The sequence below is a fragment of the Nanorana parkeri genome, unplaced genomic scaffold, assembly GCF_000935625.1.
Source record: "Nanorana parkeri isolate BGI_ZX_2015 unplaced genomic scaffold, ASM93562v1 scaffold982, whole genome shotgun sequence".
In the NCBI taxonomy this organism is placed as follows: domain Eukaryota; kingdom Metazoa; phylum Chordata; class Amphibia; order Anura; family Dicroglossidae; genus Nanorana; species Nanorana parkeri.
The window spans coordinates 149441-175120 of record NW_017307250.1 but is presented as its reverse complement, the minus strand read 5'-3'; the positions used below and the strand labels follow the sequence as shown (position 1 = coordinate 175120).

The following is a 25680-nucleotide window of genomic DNA, read 5'->3' as shown; positions in this document are numbered from 1 at the left end:
GAAATCCCGCGATCGTACGATGTTCGTAAGGTGTGTGGAAGCCGTGCGACCTCTACTACTGTAAGGTCGCACGACTTTAAACTTACGGACATGTTTGAAAACCCGCCGAGCATCGTACGATGTTCGGCGGGTTTGTGGCATGTCCGTACGATAACAGCCGCACGGGCCGGTGTGCGCAAGCGCACACTGCCCGTTCGGCATTGCGGTCATCGGAAGCCCGCCCCTCAGGGGGCGTGGCTTGCGATCATCGCAAGTACGATCTGCCTATGCAACATAGGCAGATCGTACGTTTTTTTAAGTACCTTACAACCATCGCAAGACAAAAGTCAACGCTGAAACGCAATTAAAAATGTCTAAAAACGGCCTGAAAAGATCGGTTCCATGGACTGTATGGAAACCGCACTGCTCAGTACGGCAAAAAAGGGTCAGAGAGGAACAATTCGGGCGGGGGGCAGTTCGGATCGCGTGTACACCCGCGGTCGCATGAACAGTCCCCATAGCAATTTATGGGATCGTTCATGTCGGCAGATCCGCAAGACCAAACCGCCCCGGTGTGAACAGGCCCTTATTGTGAGAGCGGGGGTGGAGACATCCACCAGTCTATTGTACAGGGCCCTCCTTATCATCTTGTCGTGAATTGCATTGTGATTGTAATGTCTTCCTTACATTGTAAAGCCCTGCGCAAACTGTTGGCGCTATATAAATCTTGTATAATAATAATATTCTGACAGCGGCGGATTTGATGCTGTCAGGATACCCGAATAGTGACGGTTCAGCAGTTTTTGCTAGGCTCGTTCGACGGAAGTCAAGACTTTTTAGACCTGTTACACTCATATTTGGGGTATAACATGAAACAGGGTCACATTGACAACCCCCACCTACCTGAACCGCAGGATTCTTCTCCCCACAGGTACCTGTCATTATTTACATTTGGAGTGACTGTGTGTGTGGCTCCCTCCTTACAGCCGACACAGGATCTGTTAATGGAGAGACTACAAGTCCCATCGGATACTGCCAGCAGATGGATTTGTAGTTCTCAATGGAATACAAGTGTAGTGGTCCATGGTACTGAATGTCTGTACCTTTATATGGGCAGGGGCTGAGGGAAAGGGTCTGATAGAGTCAGAACATTGTATCTGTGATCCTCTGATGTCGGTTGCAATGCTTTCCTGGCCCCAATACAGAAATATAACAAATGCACTTTGTTTTCCTTTTATTAATGTGTGTGCATTGATTATTATTATAGCTGGACTATGGCTTCCAATGCACATATCCAATGGGAAGCTGCTTGGTGAAATGACTGATTTGGTGACTTTGGTCTCAGTGTTCTATCGCTGTAATAATGTCTGTGAGTACTTTTATAACTTCAAAACACAACATAACTCCATCAGAGACAGACGAGTGCTCGCTCTCCTGCGCAGGAAGCTTATCAGCGCTGCACTGCTCGGGATATGAAGTCATCCCGCTCTAATCCCCAGCTGCCCCTGTGTCATTCAAAGGTCGCTGTGAACTGTCACCGACTGAACTATTTTATAATGCGAGTGATCCCCCCCCCTCTCCGGGCCGCCCTTGTGGTTCGCTCCTGGGGAGTCACTCATCACTGATGACAGCCAGTAACCCTCTCCGTGCCGGGGGGGCGGGCTCCGACCCAGCTTCCTGCTTTGCCAGCTCCACACAAGCTCTGTTGTTGCGAAGGGCTGAGTGGCACCGCCCACGTTCGGGACAAACCAATGTGTGAGGGGGGGAGGACGCGGAGGCCCGTTCTTGATTGGCCAACGCTTAGTCGAATGACGCGTCTCCTTCCACCTCAGCTGGACGTGTAGTTTGAGGCGCTCGCTGGGTCTCGGCCGCGTTGGATGAGTGTCCACCCGCCGAGGGGCTGAGGGGGAGGTGATCGGTGTCCCGCTGTACGGGCGGCCTGCGCTCGCCTTTCCTGACAAAGCACCGGAGATGCCGGCGAGGATGCCAGGAGGCGCTGGGGAAAGATGACGAAGCGGCTGGTTCTGATAGGCTGCCTCCTCCTCATCTCCTTGTTATGGTGAGAGCCGGTGTGTGGGGTATATTTTGGGGACAGTCTGCGGCCTATATATGGCACTACTCCATAGAGAACACGTGTGTGTATACTGCACGTGTCTTCCCCTATAGGAGCTCCCAGCAGCCTCCACATCTATACTGTGTGGACAGACCCAACCCTGGCCCTCTAGCTGCTGTAGAACTACAAGTCCCATTAGGCATTGCAAGACTGACAGATACAGACATGACTCCCAGTGGCAGAGGCATGCTGGGATTTGTAGGTAAAGCACAGCTGGAGTTGCCTACCCCTGACTTGGATGTATCTCAAGTTATGGGTAGAGTAGGAAAGGATTAAAGGGGAACCTCACCCCCCTCCCCAGTTTAGGTTTTGTGTTCCAGTCCCCCTTTATCTGGTTTACTGGGTTCTGTTCAATAAACATACTCCCAAATCCAGTGGTGTTCCGTAGCAATCCGCTTCTGCACGCCACATCCCGCGCCCGCTGCTTCCTCTTTGAAGTCATCAGGAGCCGGCTGTCTCATCTTGGTTCACACAGCCGGACCATCTGAGGACGTGGGGACCGGCTGCAAGAACCAGCGTGGAGCCAGAGACTAACGCTGTCCATTGGTATTCATCACCTTGTAGCGTTGTGGATGATTGGTGGCGGAGGGTTGCTGGCTCAGCTTATACAGCACCTGGAAAGATGGGACATAGTGCCACGTGCGTTTTGTTCCGGGGGGTGGCAGACCCAACTAAAAAAAGTAACTGAGACCTCTTTAAATCCCCTGCCAGGTTATGTTTTGTTGCTGTCTGTGTCCCCATTTGGAGAATTTGCCTTCACTTCCTGTCCCAAAGCTGCAACAGGAAGCAAGTGGAAACTTCTGCAATAGAGGGGAATTCCCCTTTTAGTTACCCCCGCAACAAGTGTCCCTGTTGGACCATTTCCTCTTCTTGTGATGGAGACGATGCTAAAATTTTGGATTTCCCCCTTATTTTCTTTTCCATGACAGTGGTCACCAGCACAGAGGGGCAAATCTAGAGAGCAATTAGAACTTGACAGAGGGCCCCTATATCCAAAACTAAAAAACATGTAACCTAAAGTTTACTTTTATAATAACAGTCTCCTGTCACAAAAATCTTTGATCTCCATGAATATGGTGTATACATTTATTATATGGTGCATACAGCGTATACATTTCCTATGTATCCGAGTGTTGCATATATCTTTGCTTCCTGAATACAGCGTATACATTCATGTATCTGATTATAGCCTATACTAGGGGCAGGCAACTGTGGCACTCCTGCTGTAGTAAAACTACAAATCCCATATTACCTCTGGGAGGCATGCCTATGGGTGTCAGTCCTGCAATGCCTCATGGGACCTATAGTTCCACAACAGCTGGGGTGCTGAGGTTGTCTACCCCCGGCATATACGTTTATTATCTACCGGAGTGTGACATACACATTTGCTGAATCTGTTCAATGAGTGTACTATATGTGATATACATTTAGATCCTCTGTGTCTGACCCCGATGTCATGTTAGGTGGCGGTTCTCTTTCTGGATTGTATCTGTCCTATTGCTGGGTACAGCCCCATGCTTTCTGTATATAGGCATTTATGGGCCGCGCTTTATAACTGCTATTTATGGTTCTCCACCATGGGGTCCGTTCACAAGGCCGCTCACGCTGGTTTACACAGGCTTTCTTTTTTTTTTTTTAACCTTCTGATGGGTCTCACAGAAAATAAGTATTACATTGTTATTGTTCCAATTTAAAGTGACTCTAAACTCCGGATTTAAATCTTAAAAATACATTCAAGTGCCCTAACTGTTAACAAAAATGTATCTTATTTGTGTATCACTTGGCTGTAGATCCTCAAATCATCTCTGAATTGGTGCTGACACTGTCCTTCCTTTTGGAGGGTGACTACTTCTGTTCCCCATGGTCCCTGTGTGTGTTGTAAAGTAGTAAAGTAGTCACCACTCCAAGCTCACTCCGGTGATGGACGAAAATCTCAATACAAATTAGTATCGTGACTTATTTTGTCTGTATCCAGCAAAAGTGTGCCTGTTCCTTTGAAGCCCATCCGGGCAACATATGAACCTCTGCCCCCCCACCCCATCTTACCCATCCTGTATCTTATTTTGCCTTTTCTTTCTTACCTTGGGAAGACGGATATACTCACCAGTCCTCTCTTTGGGTCTCTCGCTGGCATAGTTTCTGTGATTTTACAGCATTTCAGTTGTAAGGAGGAGGAGGGGATCAGCAAAGTTATATAGCGAATTTTGCATATAGTCAAGGACCGATTTCATGGTTGAAGTGACACCCCCCCCTTTGAGCCCCCATTCACACCTGAGTGTATCATGAACACACAGAAAAATGCATGCTTTTTGATGTGCGTTCACTAAATGCACAAACGTGGAATGTGCTTGTATTACCATTACTAGTTAATGGCACCCCAAACGCGGCCAAGCAAATGCATGTTGCAGAACTTGCTCCATTCAGTATTTTCCTACCTTTTTTCTTTGTGCCGTGTCCAGGAACCCATTGAAATCGATGGAGATGTGCACCAAACACGGGAAACAAATACCTGTGGACGTGCAGCACCCTGATGCTCAGGTGTGAATGGGGGCTTAGTGCATGTATAGCCAAACCTGCTTTTTGTGTTGGATAGAGAAGGGAAAGGGTTGGGACCCTTGTCAGGTTTTTATTCTGTATCTGCTGGGCGGTTATGATTTGCACACAAGGAATAATGGGGAGAATTTATCAAATGTGGAGCAGACAAAATCTGGAGCACATTTGCACTGCAGCCAATCGGTTTCTCTTTCATTTTCAAATCTTACCTGAGCAAACTGAAGAGATTCTGATTGGTTGCCATAGGCAACGGCTCCAGATTCTGTTTGCTCCAGTTTTGATACATTCCCCTCAGTGTGGTTTTTGTTCTTGATTTCATAGATAACATTACTGTCAGTTTCCTCCATACAGGGTTTCATGTCATCATTTTAATATTATAATTTATTGTAGGATTTGAAATATTTGTATTATCTTTAATGATTGTAACGAGGTTGATTGAATGGTATTCCTCATCCTGCACGGTCACTCCTGTGTCTTGCACTGGTGTACACAGCGGGGATTAGGAGTTCAGTGTAAAAGCCAGGTGTTTGTGGAGTGGAGATAACTTGGTGACTTGTGTATGGGTGATGGACGGGTCTTCACATGCTCAGCCGTTACCCAGAACACGAGCAACCCACATGATATTCAAATAATTCATTCTGTGAATCCAGTGTGAGTAGTCAGAGGGAGGCAGTGGGAGGTAGTCTCATCAGTGATGTGTCATTAATATTTTGTATGTGGTGGTGAGATTTAGAACATGTATTGCAAAAAACTTTTTTGTTTTAATTAGGGCTAAAACAACTAATCGATTAAATCGATAATGAGAATCGTTGTCAAATCTCCTCATCGATTTAGTTGGTTTGATTATTTGAATCCGCAGCGGCCACTCTGCTTCTCTGTTCTCCTCCCCCCTGATGCCAGCTGCAGAAATCTGTGTCCCTTTCAACCCCGCATGTATCGGTAGAGGCAGTGGGGACACAGACCACTGCAACCGCTGGTGCCTCTGCGTTCCTCCGCTGGTTCCCATGTCACTTCGCAGCTCCCTGTGCCCCCTTTTCTGCTGGCAGTAGAAAGCCGGCATTAGCGGCTGGAAACAGCCAGTCTGCTATTGGCTATTTTAAATTGCAATAGCATGCTGTCATTCAGCAGAGGAAGACATGCAATGCTGTGCGTTCCAGTGTGGTGCAAGTGAAAAATTGTGCATGCAATTGTATTCTGACAAACTTTGTGTATTTAATTTTAAATAAAATATATATTTTTTTAAATCTGATCGACTAATGGAAAAAATAATCGGCTAACTAATCGATTATGAAAATAATCGTTAGTCGCAGCCCTGGTTTTAATGTGAATACAAAGAAAAGTGTGTGATTGATATATACCGTGTTTCCCCGAAAATAAGACACTGCCTTATATTTTTTTTATTGGCTCAAAAAAACACGCTAGGTCCTATTTTCGGGGTAGGTATTATTTTTTAAATTTTTTTTAATGTACAACAATCCACTCTTATTCATGTACAACAGTCTATATGTATTCATGTAGAAAAATATGGTGATCAGGGCAATCGGGTGCCGTACCTTTCCAAGAGCAATTTGCTAACCAATCACTGGCCAGAATGAGCAAAGCGCACTTTTTATGAATTTCTCACAGGCCGGAGTGCATTTGGTATTACTCCACCTGTGGCAGGAGCCGGCGCTATAGGGGAGGCATCGGCTTATGCGACTCTGCTCCCTCCGGTGCTGCCTCGCTTCCTGTGATACTTATAGTAGTATGTATAGGGCACCTCCTCCTAACCCCCACACAGGTGCCCATAGTTATGGGTACGTCACCCCCTGAAAGGAATAGGATAGCTAGTTATATGTAACACAGGATGGGGATTTTTGAGGTGATGCCATAACACAAAACAAAATAAATCTAAAACGTAAACATTTTCTTATACTTACAGGTTAAACACAAAATACATTTAGGCCTTGTTCACACCAAATGCAGACCAGATCCGGTCAGGTTTCTGCACACGCAGTGTAGTGGGTTGTGCCGCGTTTTAGACACGTTTTAGACGCGTTTTTGATGCGTTTAGGGCCGCTTTTGGTAAAACATTTTTTTTTTTTTTTAAAGTTTAACATTGACTTTCAGGCACTTGCATGTGTTTTTGATGCGTTTTTGCATTTTAGATGCGTTTTTGCTGCGTTCCAGACCAGATCCAGAGCAGGTAAAATAGGGCTTGCCGCATTTTTTTCATCTGGTCTGGATCCGCACGCTGCGATGTGAACTGGAGGTCAAAATACCATAGGAATACATTGGACGCAGTTTTGATCCGGTCTGCACCTGCTCTGGTCCGGATCTGCTCCGCACTTGGTGTGAACAAGCCCTTATACATTCATGATGTGTGAGCAATACTGTGTTTACATTCTGGCCAAAAACAAATCTTGATTTGATGTCATGTACCGTCATTCAGTATTGAAGAGTAAGCTGTACTTACTAGTTATGACTGTGTACATTGGTAATGGCTTATTAGAATGATTTTGGTGGCTTGTAAATGTTGTCATATTATATAACATGGGTACAAAAAATGAAAAAAAGGCCTCAGTCATGAAGGGGTTAATGTACAGTAATGACAGCGCATGTATGTTAGTAATGATGTTTTGGATGTAAGCTCTAACACTGCGTTTTATCATGCTGCATCATGCCGCACATCACACCTGCATTGTGGTGTTAGAAGGGCACATGGAAGACAATGATTTCCTATGTGCTGTAATGGTGACCTGCGTTTCTTACTTTTCTTCCTGAGCAGAAATATGCAGGACACTGGTTATAGCGTGAACAGGCCTTCAGTTGTATGCTTTCCGTGGCTTTCATTCAGGATTTGACAAATAACGGTCCATTTGCCGGGCAGTGTCATTACGCCAGCAAACACGTTTTAAGAAATCAGCCAGTATGGACCTTTTGACAACTACAGTAAAAGTTCTCAAAGGAGTTAATTTTTTGCATTTCTTTCTTTCTACTGGACTTGCAGTATAGTTTAGTTCAGCAGATGAATGCAGCTCTGTATTTATCAGTAAGTTATTGAAAGGGGAAGTTCACCTTTATGATGACTCTATAAGCAGTAAACAGCCATATAAGACATGTACCTCAATAAATGCATGGCACCATGTTTGACTTTTGTCTTCACAGTGACCCAATAAAACTCATTGGGGGGAATTTATCAAAGCAATCGCGACAGTTTTAGCCTCTTGGATCACTTTTTTTTAATGTGCAAATCTGTCTTTTAACATGTGCCCCTGTTTTGACCTGAGCTTGTACTACTTTTTGCAAGTTTTTTGCACCTGTTGTCATCTGCACTTGTCCTGCTGCTGTCTGAAACTGGAGCATCACCTGACAAAACAATCGCAACTTAAGAAGTCCCCATGACCACTTCTTCAAGAAGCGACAAATAAGCTTTTTGACTGGAGTTACAAGTCTACTTTCCTGGAGTCTATTAAACCTAATTTATCAACAACATTACACTAGAACCATAAATCGGCGCAAAGAGCGTCAAATATATTCCGCGCAGGTTCAAACACTTGCAATTGCTATTGTAAATTCCCCCCATTGTGTAACTCAGCCTTCCTATCTATCTACGTCTTGTGATTGCAAAGTCTGATTGTAAAATGCTTCCTCTCTGCCCTGATACTGTCAAACACATGGTGACACTCAGCCCGCTCATGCTATCCAAGCGTTGTATGGTATTGCTTGCAAATGGCCAGCAGGTTCCGTTGCTGAAAACTGGATAACCAGAGCAAAGGACGGAGTCAAACATGGTCCTGTTCATTTATCAAGGTACATGTGTTCTGTGACTCTTTAATGTTTGAGTACTTCAAGGATGAACATCCACCTTAGTTGTGTTTTTTTTTTTTTTTTTTTTTAAATAACAGGCATTGTAAGTACCTGAATTTGATCTGTTGGCAGCTTTTTCCAGTCCATGTACAGTGGAGCTGGAATGTGAAAAGCTGTACAAGTAGCCAATCAGTTCATGTGCTGACAAGGAGGATGCTGATAGCATGTGAAAGCAGGGTGAGAGCTGAGGTCATCAGTGTGCTGCTTCTCCTTTCACTGCCCAGTCACAGGCTGGGTAAGGTCCAGGTTGACCTGGACTCAGAAGAAGTGGGTTGAATGATGCTGAACGTCAGACTGAGGACATCTAGTAGCTGGATTGAAGGTGAATGTTGCAGGAAAAGCTGGATTTAAAAGAAAATCTTTTAATGAGCGATTTTATTTCTAGGTTTTTATTAGTCTGGAGTTCTGCTTTATAAGCCCATAATGTGAGACATAAGTGTAACCCATAATATAACAGTAGCAGGGTGTGTTTCACCCCATTAGGGCTGCAACAACTAATCAACATAATCGATTATAATCGATTATTGAAAAAGTTGTCAACTTTTTCAATAATCGATTAATCGGCTTCCGATCAGTTGGCCCTGTTCACGGCTTCCCACATGCTGCACGTCGCACCTCTTCCCCACCTCACACTCGCCGCTGCCAGGGCCGCCCGCATCCACGCTCTACACGCCGCACCTCCTCCCCGCCTCACACTCCCCGCCCGCCCACATACACGATCGGCACAGGGACGCGGGGAGATGTAGTAAGGAGGAGCAGGTGTGGGGTGGATGACAGCCACCGATAGACAGGCCCGATCTCAGAAGCAAGTTGCTGGAAGACTGCTCAGGTAAGCCTGCACTTTTCCCCCATATGGTGCTCTATAATTTATTGCTGGGATTTGTATTCCTCTATAGTTGATGGTATAATATACAGCACAATGTACCATCAGCTATAGAGGACTACAAATCCCAGCAATACATTGTACACTGTATGTATAATTTATTACTGGGATTTGTTGTACTCCACTATAGTTGGTGATAATCTGCACTGCGCTGTATAGAGGACTACAAAACCCAGCAACAGTACATTATACAGCACAATGCAGAATACTGCCAGCTATAATGTACTATTGCTGAAATTTGTTGTAGTCCTCTATAGCTGGTGGTATTCTGCATTGTCATGTATAATGTATTGCTGGGATTAGTAGTCTTCTATAGCCGGTGACATTCTGCATTCATTGCTGTATAATTTTACCCTTTCCATTTCACTTTATTGCACACCACACTATTTTTTTTCTGTTTTACTTCCACCGCTCCAAGCTTGCTCCTATGATGGACTACAATCTCTATACAAACTAGTCGTCAATCATTGGAGACATTTTTAAAAATGTATTTTATTGTTTATCCGATTAACCGATTAATCGAACTTAATAATCGGCTAACTAATCGATTTGGAAAATAATCGTTAGCTGCAGCTCTACACCCCATACAGCATGAAGGGCTGGCTCCTGTAGGCTGCAGAAAGAAGAATGCAGACAGCTCATGCGATTCTATAGAGTCACAGGAGCTGAGCGCCCTCACAGGAGCTGAGCGCCCTCACACATTGCTTCCTGCAGCTCCGAGTTTTGACTGCCCCACACAGACGGTGTACGACTTCAGACGCAGGCACAATGGATCCAGGTCAGTACACACTCAGTGTGCAGCTGTCACAGCTTGGAGCTGCGGAAAGCAGCATGTGAGGGCGCACAGTTCCTGCGCCTACATGAGCTGCCTGTGTACTTCTTGCAGCTCCTGGCACATTAACAAGGGGCACGTCACACTGTACGGGGTAGTCTGGCCCATGTCAATAAGTCCTAATGCTTACCATCAGGTTGTAGATTTTCACTTCTTCAGGTTCCAAAACTTTCCTAGACAAACTGGCAAGAAAGAGAATAACACAAAGATATTGCATATGAGCAGCACCAAAGCAGGTCAGACGCATTGTGCTGTCAGCGAAAATGGTGCGCCTTTCAGATGAGGCTACCATGTGTTCACATTGCATGCTCATTGGAGGAATACAAGAAATGTACTGCAGATCAACAATCATTTCAAATGTATCCTGTATCAAATGATCCAATTCACAAATACACGTCACAAGCACAATGGCCGTATAAAACATAGGCTGTTCTTGTGGTAAGGCCGCACACCTCAGGCTAAGCATTGATGCAGTCTGGAAATCCTGAATGAAAAGTTATCTACATCTTGGCTCGGTTCAATGATTGAATAGGTTACACTTTTCAGCAAGTTCCTTGAAGGGGTTTCTGAAATATAATTCAAAATCACAAGCCGTGTGTTTGTGGCTGCGCCTAACTGAATCTTGTCAGTATCTGATGAAAACTGCATAGTCAGCAATATTTTGCAGGAAAACCACTGTAGGCCGCAGTGAAAGGAGTCTGTGTTCAGAAAGGCTTCTATTGTGCATGATGAGCTGCGTGCCATAACTAATTTTTTTTTTCTTTTCCCGGTCTGGATTGATTTTCTTTTTAATCCTAATATGGCTCCTTTTCACAGGGGAATGTTTAGTAACTATGCCACTAAAATGGAAAAAAAGTAACTCATTTTAAAGCTGACCATACACTTTGTTTTCTTCTCATTCAGGGAAAAAACCCCCTCTTAAGGGCCGGTGCACACATAGGCGACACCTCACCGGATTGCCACGTGGTCAGGAGTCATCTAGGTGTGCACCGATCGCGCTGTGGGTAGCATTAATTTCTAATGGCACCTAAGTCGTGGCGGGCGGGTCACGTGGTTTCCTGCTTCAATTCCACCCGATCGTGACTATAACAGCCGTGCATCGCAAAAAAAAAGGTACATGTACCTTTTTGTTTTTTCTGCGATTGCCGCGCAGATGCCACCCCATTGAAATCAATGGGCCGCGCGACAATTGCGGCATGCATTGTGCAGGGCCGTGCGATCCTGGGATGCGTAGGTCTGCACCAGGCCTGAATCCCCCTCTGCTGGTCTCTTGTATTCTGACAGCACCAGGTGTGCCGCTGTCTGAATACCTTTAACAGTGACTGCATTTGATTGGCTGCTATATGTTTGGTCGAGTTTTTTCGAACCGGCTTTTTCGGATTCAACTTTTGTCAAGTGGGAGGGTCCTGGAGAGTGCCACGTACTGTTCAAATTTCGGCCAATTCAGCAGGACTCTACTGAAATTCAATCAGTGTATGGCTGGCTTAAATTAGAATTAAACTCTGCTTTTTTTTTTGTTTTGTTTCTTGCATATATCTACTGCCATCAAGCAGTAGATATATGCAAAAAACATATTTAAAAAAAAAAAGTTACCAAATAGGTAAAAACTTACCTGTGTCTCCGCCGCTCACTCCCAGCTGAAGATCTGAAGCTTCTCGAGCGGCCGTGCTGGCGGATGATAGCGGGCGCATGCGCAGTAGAGATCATCGGTGGGGAGAGACACAGTGGAGGTGAATGCACGTCAGACAGGCATCGTGGGACATGAAGGCCTCGTTCACAACATATGCAGTGTGTTCCGGCCCGATTCTGGCCAGAACGCACTGCCTCGCATTGCGGCCGGCTCACTTTTTTGTCGGGCAGGAGGGGGCGTGCCTGCGGTCCGGTGCGATCAAAATGCTGCAAGTACTATTTTGACCGGACTGCAGGCACAATGTACCTTGCAATCCCATGTGGCCGCAGGGTGTGGCTACGGTGCCATTCACTTCAATGGCCCGGTACGCCCCCTCCTGCCCGACAAAAAAGTGAGTGGCCACAATGCCAGGCAGTGCGTTCCGGCCAGAATCTGGAAGGAACGCACTGCATATGGTGTGAAGGAGGCGGATGAGTCTGTGCTGGATCAGAGACCGGTACCAGTGCTGGAGGGATTGCTGAATGCAAGTGGTAGGAAGATGATAATCGGATCAAGAGGCATCATTTAATGTCTGTCTTTAAAGCAGCATGGGGGGCGGGGGAGGAAAATATTGTGACTTTAATGCCACTTTAAGTGAACTTATCCTTTTGGCCCCTTTAAATGACCTCGCCTTCCTTCCCCTTGCACAGAGGCATACTCGGAGTTCCAGTGGGCTCAGTCGTTGTTTTACATCCTCCGGTGAAAGTCTCCTTCTACTGGCGTAACCTGCACAGTACATCCACATTGATGACTGAGGGGATCTTCTACCTCCTGGCTTGAGGGACGAGCCCCATAGAAGTCACAGGGATGTGCTTAGCAAGTCCAGTCAGAAAGAGGAGACATCCACGGCAGTGAAGTGAAGGCAAAAGAGCCTCAGTGTGTAGAAAGAACATTTGTGAGGGGGGAAGCTTGTTAGTCATGTTCAGATTTTAATCAATGACTGTGGTTTAGGACCGTATGCTGGGTTAAGATGTTGGGAAAAGGGCAAGATTCAGGCAAACCAATGGGACTGGTGCTCACTCCGCCAATGCTAGGAACCATGGGGAGTCAACCAGGGAGTCACTGGAATCCTGAGGACATGGAACAAAACACAGAGCAGGCTGAATGATGAAATAAAGAGTTAAAAAGCTTCTACTCGCTCTACCTGAAGGAAACCAGGCCTATCAATAACAGAGTCCGATGGTCCAAGAATGTTGTATAGTGGTTGATGCACCCCAACGTAGGGGGGCTGTGCCCACATGTTTCAGGGTAACCAAGACCTTGGTCATGGGAACATACTGCACTAGGAGGGGGTGCCTGCTCTGTGTTTTGTTGGATTAAGATGTTATTTAAGACAGAGTTTAGAGACACTTGAAAGCTAATTAATTCTAATCAGAGGTTACGGTAGGCAGTTATAATTTCTTGAGATGTTTTAGAGACGAGGTGCTTTTATTTGTAAAGTTTTTTGGAAATAGAATAGTTTTCAGTGTATTTTAAAAATGATTATTGAGTTTATCGCGGTCCACAAGGTAAAGTCTTGTATTACACAGGTAACGTGATGCTACTGACAGTCACAATGAGCATGCTCCTGTCAGTACATAGTTACTATGGGTACTTAGAATTCACGTCATGCAAATATGTACCGGGGTAATAGATGGAAATCCTTTTTGCTAATGCAGTTTACTTGCCCATGTCATTCTAGCTTGTAGCTATTCTTATTAGTCCAGTGTCTATAAAATGGCACTCGCTGGTCTCTGTACAACATCATCCTATTCTATGAATTGAACTGTGCTTGGCTTTCCTTCTGCTGGTAAGTGGAAAAACCCCCCTCTATTGTTTATCTTGGTGCTTCCTATATATAGCATGCTCCAGGACTCTCTGCCAGTGGCTTCTGAGGGTAGTCAGACATGACTGTACAATCAGAACAGCAGGAAAAGCAGTTTTAAAGTGAGTTATACTTGAGTTCATGTAGATAAACTGGGGGATGTAACTGCTTCTCGGCCTTTTGGCTAAGATCAAGTGTAGTATCTGTTTTATCAGTTGTCGGGAATAGAACGGCCGCTGTCACCTGTGTGGGGTAGATGGACGGCCTAGTAAATTCCTGGCGTAATTGGTAGGGAGCCGGATGAGGTTCCAGGCCCTCGGAGCTTTCGACCCTTGTTAATGGGTGGGCTCCGGCGGAGGGATCTCTGAAGGTGAACTATCTCCTGGGAGGAATGGATACGATGCTTGGTCGAGGCTAGAGGGTTGGGGGTGGTGTTGTGCCCTCTGGGGGTGGCGTCCCAGGGGTGCTCAGGAAGTCACTTGGGTGTGGGACCCCACTTTGACTCACTGATCACTCGGTCACACACCACATTGCTTATTTCTGCACAACGCCTCTTGGACAGGCCTTATGGCTAGTACGGGGCAATTTTTTTGCACTCGGCCCCTAAGGCCTGTCAGCGTGGTGCACTGGCACTTTAGTATTATTTATGCACTCTATGCACCATTTGCACAATTGGCTTTTTAAAAAAAGCTTTTTGACCCACAGATGCTGAAGGTGCAGGTTTCTTCGGGGCCTATTCCTGACGCTGGGAGGAGATTCTGTGCCCCCTACGGGGTTCTCTGTCTCCTCCCACCCAGGAGGTGGGTTTCTCTTCGGGAGATCCCTCCTGCCTAGTACTGTGAGGGACCTGTTTCGGCAGGTCCCCGACGGAAATGGTCCACCGGCCTTCGGGTTGGTGGGCCAACAGTCTCAACCCCTGTTAGGAGCCTTGCGCCCCGGGGGGTCGGGAAAGTAGGTCCCTTCTTTGTGTGCTGTGATTTCACGGTTCACTTTTTTTGTTCACAGGGGGAAGTTTGTTTTGATGCACGTCCACGGGCTTCGAAAAAAACCCAAAAAGAAAACTGGGGGATGTAACTGCAGGCACCTAGATGATGTGCAGTGAATTACTAGAGGTTGATATAAAGGCAGAATGTGACACTTTCTAATATTGCACTTATACGTTCTCCATAAACCAGCATGTAACAGTAGTGGACTGTATGCAGATAAGGATTTCGTTTTTTTCATCATACTTATTTTGGGTCAGTTACTTGAGTGCTGGGCATGCATTACAGGGCTGAACAAAAGAAATCTGTCCCCCATCCACATTAGAAAGTGTGAATGATGGAACCTTCCCTGCTATTGTATTCATACAGCTGGCACCCATGGCTGTCTGAATACTTCAACAGTGACTGGATCTCATTGAATGTAGTCACTGTTCGGCTGACAATTTTCCAGCTGATTGTGGTGCTGACAGGGTCCCCCTCGAATTCTGCTAAATTGGCTGAATTTCGAGCCGTGTACAGCTACCCTAAGTATTTAAGTGCAATGCTCGGAGATGTAGCCAAGAAACCAACCTATATTTTAAAAAGACGTGCGCAATGGCAGCCACTGTATCTTAGCACAAGTTTACTTTAAAGAAGAACTAGGGGCAGTTAAAAATTAACCCTCCACACTGCAAGGGTTAAGTGCTCGTTTTGGTCTGTGGTCTGAAATAAAGATATATTCACCTGATACTCAGTCCCACCTGCCTGCTAGACTGGCCCCCGCAGCCTCTTCTCATTCCGGGCTCCACTCTAATGACCCTTGACATCCTCATGTCTATACAGTGTATTAGATGTGAAGACGCTGAGGGACATTCGACAGCTGGAGCGGAGGGGGAGAGAGGTGAGCGGTCACCACCATGGGATCGAGGTTTGGGTGAGTGTGCCTTTTTTTAATTTTTATTTTAGACCGTAGAGCAAAGCTTGCAAATAACCCAGTACAGGGGGTAGCCCCATTGCAAGAGTTAATTTAACTACCTGGAGTTTGTCTTTAAGTAGTTACTTGTCCTCCTATTTGGAAATCATTTTGTCATGTAATGCATGAGGATGATATAAAATGGTCCAGTGTGGGAGTTCTATACTCTGCGTACACGACATCCTTTTGTTTTCTGTAAAACTTTCCATAATTTTAGTGATTTATAATAATGCAGAATTAATCATTTCCTGCCGAGTTTCCCTAAAAATGATTTCCAGGGTTCCTCCAGTGTGAAAAGATTGGGAGAGGTTGCTACAGTGTCACCTTTGGGGGCGGCTGACATCGCATCCAAGTTAGCAGCCCCGGAAGCAGTTTTGGATTTCTATATCGGTGGTTCTCAAACTGTATAACCTCAGGACCCACATTTGTCCTCGGTCATTAAGTCGCGCCCCAAGTCGCACTGGCACGCATGGCATTGCGGTACCACACGTTCCACTGCAAGCGATCAAACTGGGCAGGAGGTTTTTTTGGGGTGCCATTCAAATGAATGGCAGCACAATGCACCTCCCGCACCAGTACACGTACTAGGTGCGATTGCATGGTACAGTGTGTTACTCACATGGGACTGTGTGATTAACATGCAGTACTAGTGTGAATGGGCCCTCAAAAACACAACCTCATACACTCAGACATTCTCGCACACATATACACTTTTTTAAGATCCTCCCAGTCTCCCTACCTTACAGGAACTGGAGTGGATCCTCAGCCTGGGGTCCAGTGTGGGCTGCTGTGCTGTGATAGCCGCATATGTGCATTTCTTGTACAGCTCCCCTGTGCAGCCTGTAGAAGTGTCGGGAGCCAGAATATGACGTCACTCCAGTCCAGGCACCTCTACAGGGCACGTGAGGGAGCTGTGCGCAATGCACGTATGGATGGAGCTCCCTCACAGCCATACCCCCAGCCCACCCCACCTCAAGCTGACACTTTGCACCGGGCAGCATATTTTGAATGGGTGCTCAGCGTGAGAACTGACAATGCTGCACTAGGGGGAGGCTGCACAACGCCAAGGGGAGGCTGAGGAGCCTCTCGCCAAGCGCAGTGGAAGGCATGCGGCGACCCACTTTTGGGCCATGACCCACCAGTTGAGAACCACAGTGCTAAATAACAGGTAAATAACATGCATAGACTATATTACATGCACATGTAATATTATGGGAGGATAGTTGTTGAAGTGAATGGTCTCTTGCATGTTTCTTCATATGCTGTGAGTACAACGGGCCTGATGACAGCACATCTGTCACAGCACATTAATGCTAAAGCAGCAACGGACCGTCATCCTGTGCTACGCTCCAGCAGAAAAAATGGCCGAGACATATAAATTCACATTACAGAACTGAGCTCCTAAGCACACTATATTATCATTGTGATTTTAGGATTAATTGTGTTTGTATAGACCTCAGTGATGTGCGATTGTGCTGAGCTCATCTGTTTCCCCATTTCATACGAGGCCTGGCCACTTATCTATGGATGTTTGCCAGAAAGACAAAAGCTTTTTTATAAAGATGCTGGGAAAACAATGGGCTGTGAACTGATTGAGAAGATTACATTCTGTGCCTGTCATTTACACTTTGCTCTTTTTAAAGCTTATCTGCTGCCAACAAATAGAAGCGGCAACAAGATGAATTGTATCATGTATTAGGCTATCTATAGACATGAGACGGTGGCTGGAAGATCTTTGTGATCAGAGATCTTTCCATAAACCTACATGATTGTTCCATCAGAATGTGTAGGTGTATGCACTGGGCAGGCAGCCGTTGTGACACTATATATCTTGAGCTGGCATATCAAGCTCATCTGCCTTATACCTGGGGGGCTGGCAGACATCAGTAAAGCAAAGGTAATGGTGGCAGGAGATGAGGGGCCAAGGCTGTGACTGACAGGTGGTGGACGGTTACAATAGGGTTAGGCCCCTTTCACAAAGGCTGATCAGGAGGGGATATGTGCACGGCTGTCCAGTTTTTTCGATGGAGGAAAAAAAACTGAAATGCCTGGACCACTGATCTGACCTGGCCAGAGTTAGGGGGTAATCGGATGTACATGGACGCCTGCTACATCAGGCATCTGGTCCCGACTGCCCATCTGAAAGGGGCCTTACAATGTCAAGATGGTGGTAGGCTGTGAAGGAAGATTTTTACAATCCTATGTTTTTAATCTAAATGGTTATTAAATGATTTAAAATATTTCCAGTTGCCATTCTGTCAATTTTGCACAATTTCAATCTGTAATATATATAGGAGAGGGTTTGGACTTTTGAACTTGAGATGGACAAAGGTGATCTTGGGGAAACAATAGTAGTAATTCAGGGGAATATATTCTGAGCAGTTTCTCAACACAGCTATTCCCAGAGGTTAGATGGGTTGTGGAGTATCTGTGGAGAGTGCAGTGTTGCCGCATAAATTTAACAAGGTTATTCACAAAATGGTGAAGTGTTTGGAGAATCAGGACAAGTTAACAATTTAGGCTAAAATAGCTGATTTGGAAAAATTCTCCAATGAAGCTCACTTTCCAGTTCAGCTATGTTGTCCTAGATTGTTCACTTCTCCTGCCTTCTCCAAACTCTTAACCCTTTTGTGAATAGCCCTGTAAGTCCTTGTTCACATTTTGGCATGGAGTAAGCACTCATCATGTGTTTATGCAACACGTTAAAGATGCTTGTGGTGCCATTACCAGTTAACGGCACCCCAAACGCGGCCTGTAAAACACGTTTTCCAACGCGTGATACTCTTTTACCCTTTTTTGTGATACTTTGTTAAATGTGGACGGGGCCTAAGTAACATTAAGCGCTCAAACCTTTTTTCAATAACGAATGCAGATCAAACAAATATACATTGCCCAACAAGTTATTTCTTTACATTTCTTGCCCAAACACTTACAGTCGTCATGTTTCCAATCAGCTCCAACTCTCTCAGATCCACTTCCCTGAACTTTCTGTCCTGTACAAGGAACAGAGCTGACTCCAGCAGTTGTCCATCTTCCTTTTTTTTAAGCTGGACAATTACTTGTTTGAGGGGTGAGGAGGGCATTGTCTCTTGTTGGTATGTCAGTTTGAGACAAACGCAGCTTACTAGCAAACACAAGTGGTCCCAAAGGACCCTACACTCACCAGAATACTGGACCCTCCAGGACTGTATTCACCCAGACACCAAACCGGACGTCTTCCCGCAGATGACCTCTGAAATGTGAGTCCTCCGGTGTTTTTCAATACAGTTGTAGCGCTCTCAATACATTCTTCATTCTGTATTTTGTGCCCGTTTATTAACCAGCATAAGCCTTGTGTAGACTTCCATAACCCAGCGACTGCTGCTGGGGGCCGCCATCTTGGATGTGATTTCAGCAGATCTAGAGCGATCATTCAGGTGACGCACTATAATCCTTTTAGCTCCTGCCCCAGCAGCTACATAAAGAGCTAGGTAGAGAGGGACAGAGGACCTTGGGACACATCCAAATGAGGAGAGGGTTAGGACAGGCAAGGAGGGAGGGGGTTATGCCAAGGGAATTGACTTTATGGAGTTCCCTAATTTTGTAGCACGTACAAAGGCACTTTTCAAGTAAAAAAAAAAAAAAGAAAGTCAAACGCTGGAAGTAAGCATTTAAAATACTTGATTTTTTTGTGATTTTTTTTAAATTTTTTTTTGCTTGCAGTTTAGTAAGTTGGTGACGGGGTTTGTGTGTATCAGGGGTGCCCATTAGGTAGACCGCAAAGCGAATACTGGTAGATCGCGATTGGCTCACTGACTGTCCTGTCCTCCGGCGGTGCTCGTGCGGTTGAATGTGTCGGACACCGCAGACGGGGAGGAGAGAGGAGACTTAAGAAGCTGCTGCAGTGTAGGTAAGAAAAAACAGACAGGAGAGAGAAGCAGAGAGAGAAGAGACAACAGATAGAAACAGGGGAGAGAGGAGAGAGCGCGAGGAGAGAGAGAAGAGAGGGCCGGTTTACTCCACAAAGTCTGAGTTTGAGTGTTTGGCCTCTACAACGCATTGGAACGCAAGCCGGCCGGCTCCCTGCGTTCAGGGGCGGGAGGGGGTGTGGCGGTGCATTGAAGTCAATGGCACTGCAGCCATGCCCCCCGCCCTAAACGTGATCGCCCACACACGGAACGCAGGCACATTAATGCCTGCGTTCCACTCCAGCGCGATCTGCAAAAATAGTGCATGCAGCACTAATCTGCCTGTATTCCGGGTGCCGGCGATTGCACTGGGGGCTTGGCTGCGTTGCCATTGACTTCAATGCACTGTCACGCCCCCTCCCGCCCCTGAATGCAGGTGATTTTTCATTGGTAGATCTCATTGAGCTCGTCATTTGAAAAGTAGATCTCCCTGGCTGCAGGCCAAGCAAGAATGGGATCACTGGCTCCACCAGCATGACCTTATTCTCAGAAACCCCAGAGATTTGGCATTGTTCAAATTTGGTAATAAATCAGGTAAACTCTTAGCCAACTTAGCCCGAGGGAGAACTCCGCCCATACATATTGCTCGACTCCTAGATGAATCAGGGAAGTTGCACTCAGACCCGAACTCCATAGGGGATATCTTCAGTAAATTTTACAAACACCTTTACAGACATGTGCCGGGCGATATGGTCGCAGGTTCTTCTTTCTTAGACAACACTCCATTACCAACCTTATCCTCGGATGAATTATCCGCCCTCAATGCAGACATATCGTTATCAGAAATTGAAGAGGTGATTAAGCATTCCCCTAGATCCAAGGCCCCAGGACCGGACGGGTTTTCAGCTGAATTTTACCGTATACTATCCCCTGAAATCTCCCCTACACTGACTGACCTCTTCCAACATATAGTACGTACTCATCAATACCCCCCCACCTTTACAGAAGCCTACATTCGGCTCCTACCGAAAAAGGGAAAAGACTCGCTGCAAGTTGGTTCATACAGGCCGATCTCATTGCTAAATGTCGATGCCAAATTTCTCTCGAAAATTCTAGCTAACAGGTTGGCTGCCGTGTTACCGAAGCTCATCTCTCCGGAACAGGTGGGGTTTGTCAGTGGGCGGTCTGCAGTAACAAATGTACGTAAAATATTGATGGCTCTGGAATGCAATAGACTGAAACTGTCTTCTCCCCGTCCATCGGCTCTCTTGGCTCTCGACGCGGAGAAGGCATTTGATAATGTTAATTGGGAATGGTTATCGAATGTTATGCAACGTATGGGTTTTCAGGGTGATTTCCTGCAATTTGTGTCCACAATGTATTCCTCCCCCAGTGCACGTATCCTCACCTCTACAGCCATCTCAGAACCTTTCACCTTACACAGGGGCACAAGACAGGGATGCCCACTATCTCCCCTACTGTTCAACCTGGCTTTAGAACCGCTCTCCCGATCACTCTCTTCTGCATCGTTCTTCACGGGTCTGCAGATGGGCCCCCATGCTCTTAAGACTGCACTATTCGCGGATGACATTATACTTTTGCTCTCAGACCCCTCAGCCCAGATCCCCAAAATAATGCAACACATCTCTCACTATGGCTCATTCTCTGGCTTGACCATCAATTTACACAAAAGTGAACTTTTACTATTACCGCCCGTTCAATCCCTAGACACATCCACCTGGCCCCCTGATATGACCATTAAGGTCCAGAAACATTATATTACATATTTAGGAATTTGCATCCCCAGTAAAGCTGCGGATTTATACCACCTTAATTATTCTCCACTGTTCCTTAAAATTACACAGGAACTCCACAGATGGCGTGAACTCCCTATATCTATTTGTCCCAAATGCCATTCATCGTCCCCGAACCTGGAACACCTACTTTGGTATTGTCCCTTCATCCAATTGTTTTGGACACAAACTATAACGTACATGAATGCAGGCTCAGACATCCATAGATTTGTTGACCCGGCCCTCTGCCTATTTCATGTTGTTAATCCCTTTACGTCACCAGTGCCCAAACGACCCTCCCGCTGGGAACACATCTGCCTTATCGCTGCTAAGAAGGCTATCTTTGACGTGCTGGCTTTCACCTACCCCTCCTTCCTTTAGTAGGCCTGAAATAATTATTACATAAGTTGATGTCCCTAGAGAAACTTGACGCCCGAGACAACTATACCCACACTGATAGATTTTTCTCTATCTGGACCTCATTTCTAGGCTGGGAGCTTCCCTTAGTAAAGCTCCAAGAGTTGATGTCCCTTTTTAAAGACACTAAATGGTACCTTGAAGCAAAACTTACTTCGACCCTGGGACCCCTGAATGTCCTTTAACAACATTCTAACCACTACCAGGTCTACTTAATGAGCATTAAGTCAGTCCCGCACTACGCCTAGGGGGTAAGCACACTGGAGGGATGTACACTGGTCCCAAAAATGTATTAGTGTAATGCATGCGCTATGTCTGTGTTGTACTTTATTATTTATTGTTTGTTGTTGTGTTTTTTTGTTTTTGTTTTTTTGTGTTCTCTGTTACATATTGTAATGTATTCTTACTTACCCATGTCCTACAGGACTTTTAGTCGCTGACACTATTGTAACTCTGCGATTAAGCCCGCTTTGTGAGCTTGTACTGTTGAAAAATCTTCAATAAAAAGAACTAAAATCCCACAAAAAAAAAAAAGAAAAGTAGATCTCCAGACGAAAAATTGTGGGCACCCCTGGTGTATATAATGTACTAAATTTTGGGTTTAATTTCTACAGTGCAAAAGTACCAGAGTATTAGGCCAATTTACAACGCTCCTCCTCGTTTCACATAATGTAGAGCTCTAAGCCGGAGAATGGAATTGCTAGGCCCGAGGGGGTCAAGGGCAGCATGCATAACCCTGTTATTAAAACTTGCACTCGAGTCTTCATGGGTATGAAGCTTTCTTTCAGTCAAACCTGTTACTCTGCCTAGTCCAGGCAATGTACAGGTTTGCTCAAAGAAAGTTAGGATGATATATGTGACATGGCACCATTCCACTAGGGTCACAACAAAATCATTACTAGAATTGGAAATGTCATTTTCTTGTCTTTTCTGTCTCCCTTCTTTTATAGCCATTCTTGCTGCTTGTACTACACGGTTCTTGAACATAAAGCTGTTTTGTAGATTAGAAGTTGTGGCTGCTACATGCACTTCAATCCTATCCCGAGGCTGTAATTATACTCTACTCTGGAAGACTAGCCCAGATTACAGATTGGCTTTATAGGCCAGTAAAGCGTAGGATGTATTGTGTGCAAACACTAATGGTCACAAGCACAACGATGTTAGGATTTTTATTTTTTTGCATGCATCGATATGGAGCCTAATGATTGCTAGAACATTTTGCTTCTTGTATAGGAACAGGCTTCTTGTGAAACACTGTAGATAAAACTTAGTATGATTTTACATTCTGATTTTTTTTTTTTTTTTTTTTTAATGTTAATCTGTTAAATCACAAAATAAAACCATAGCAGCTAGTTTGCTATCCAATACATGATGGCCAACATGCTATTGAGCAGTACAGCTCAAGCAGGGTGAGGTCTTGGAAAGCTCAGTTTAGTCCAGCGCTCAAGCTGCAGCAAAATCTGAGGCTGCTGTACCATAGTGGTTTCCAGATTTCCTGGTAGTGGTAGGAGCTAAACCTTCAACTAAGACCAACCATTATAGTGATGGGGTACACTTGCTGTCAGTCTTACAAATCCCTCATGGGATTTGTAGTTGGGGCCAGATTTCCCCCAAGGCCCGGCCTCGGGGCAGCAGGGGTGTGGAATTCCTATCTCCCGATGCCCGGGACATGTAGTTCCGGGCGTTGGGTGGGTAGTTTTCTACATTTAGCCCTGCTCTGGGCAAGCAGAGCTAAATGTACAGCGGGGAAGCCGCTGCTTGTTTTGTACAATCTTGGCGATGTCACTGAGATCACTTGTATGCAGCCTGCAGGTCTGCCATTCTCCACGAGTAAGGGTTGGCAGGTAGGGGGGCGTATTGAGGAACCTGGCCTTGGGGCAGCAGAGAGAGTAAATCCAGCCCAGTTTGTAGCTCCACCATAGCTGGAGGGCCAGTGTTTGCCTACCTTTTTTGATTTAGAGGATACATTGTTATAGGCTCTAAATATGTGACCCAAGAAGTGGTTCTAAAAATGTTAGGGGTCACCAGATTGTTTGTCACTATATTTTTGGACCATAAGGGCCCGATCATCTCCAGACCAGATTGTTTCTGTACCCAAAATGCATCCTAATGTATCCGTATGCTATTTCTAGCCTCTGTTCCCGCCAGCGCAGTCCTGACCAGACCAGAAAAATACTGCATGTCTCATTTTGTCTGGTCTGGAATGCACTGGAGCTGCAAGCTGGTTCACACCATTTTCCTGGACCAGATCTAGTCTGGAAAATGGAGTGAACCTGCCCTGAAGGTTGAGCAGCTATAGACAAAAGGGAAGCAATCCTGTCAACTTGTTTGCTTTTTTCCCTTAATGAGAAGATGGTAGATTGGGTAAAACACATCCTCTGAAAATGATATGTTAACTGCTAAACAATCACATATTTCAGAACGAAGATGTGACTCTTGCTGGTGCTGATTTGAAGCAGCTCAGTGTATTGGCATGAATGTGAGTCTGGAATTTTTGTCCTGGCAGGAATGTGTCAACACTCTGGCCTACTTTGTCTTTCGATTCTTTCTGTTTGGCTCAGTAATGTTGTCTGAAGTTGTTCACTGTGTGTATTGAAGCAGAATCATTTTTTTTTTTTTTTTTTTTTTTAATTTTTAATTTTTTAAAAAAATTTTCCTTTTTTTTTTTTTTTTTTTTTTTTAGTATATAAATATTTTGTGGTGTTCGATCTTTGGCACTGTATCATGTGAAGTAACGGGATGGCCATGCTGCGTGAACACTTACACATGGAAGTGTTTCTTGCAAACAAGACATTTGGTTGCAGTAAATCACAAGTCATTGAAGATTGTCTGTCCAGCGATTCTCATTTGATCTGATGTGAATTTGTTTGCCCCAAGGATGAACTTTGGTGCTTTAGGCCTGGTTCGCACCTGGGCGTTTTACAACGCGTTCCTACACGCTGTAAAACGCTCAACATGTGAAAACCAATGATTGCCTATGGGCATGGTTCCCACCTAGGCGTTTTACAGCGCGTAGGAACGCGCTGCAAAACGCCCTACGCCCAAAGAAGTACAGGAGCTTCTTTGGGGCGTTTTGCTGCGCGTTTCCATTGTTATTCCCGCGTGTGGATCGGAGTTAACAAAGCAATAACCCCGAGCCACACTCGGGAATACAGAGTACAGGTCTTACCTTGTCCGCGATCCCCGCTGTGTCTTCGGCAGCTGCCGACTTCCGAGTACCGTCCCTTGCGAGCGGCTGGGTCGCAGGGGGGCGGAGCCTGCAGGAAGTTTAAAAGTTAAACTTTTTTTTTTTTTAATAGAGAAAATAAAGGAAACAAAAAAAATCATACCGCCAGTGAAACGAAAAAAACGAGCTGAAAGCCGAGCATAAAAAAAACACTCGGGTGTGAACCCAGCCTTAGTGTTCCTCCCAAGCAAAGATAGGTGAAATTCCCATTTTATAGAGGACATTTATAATGTAAAAAAACTGCAGCAAGCCCTATTTTTACCTGCACATGCAAACGCCCTGGAAAGCACTAAAAGTCCATTCTAAACAAAAAAAGTTAGTTTTTTTTAACCAAAAACGGCCCGGAACGCAACAAAAAACACGGCACAACCCACTGCACTGCATGCGCAGAAACTCATGCAGATCTGGTCTGCATTTGGTGTGAACAAGCCCTTAGTGATTAAGCTCAGAGAAAAGCCCATGTCCAGAAAAGCCCATGTCCAGGATCCGTCGGTGTGTGGTGGCTCTTGATGCACTGACTCCAGCCTCAGTCCACTCCTTGTGAAAGTCCCCAACACTTTTGTATGGCCTTTTCCTGACAACCCTCTCCAGGCTGCGGTCATCCCTGCTGCTTGTGCACCTTTTTCTTCCACACTTTTCCCTTCCACATAACTTTCTATTAATGTGCTTTGATACAGCACTTTGGGAACATCCAACTTCTTTTGCAATTACCTTTTGAGGCTTTCCCTCCTTTATGGAGG

At 45.5% G+C, this 25680-nt stretch overlaps 1 protein-coding gene across 1 annotated transcript in view; it reads left to right on the top strand.

Moving 5' to 3' along the window:
* The first annotated feature begins 1449 nt into the window (after window positions 1-1449).
* The window catches only part of SUCO (SUN domain containing ossification factor), a 105359-nt gene continuing 81128 nt past the window's right edge, over window positions 1450-25680 (top strand). Inside the window, exon 1 of the mRNA XM_018566845.1 lies at window positions 1450-2038. Coding sequence (XP_018422347.1) covers window positions 1986-2038 — 53 coding nt within the window. The 5' untranslated portion in view covers window positions 1450-1985. The remainder of the gene's footprint in view (window positions 2039-25680) is intronic.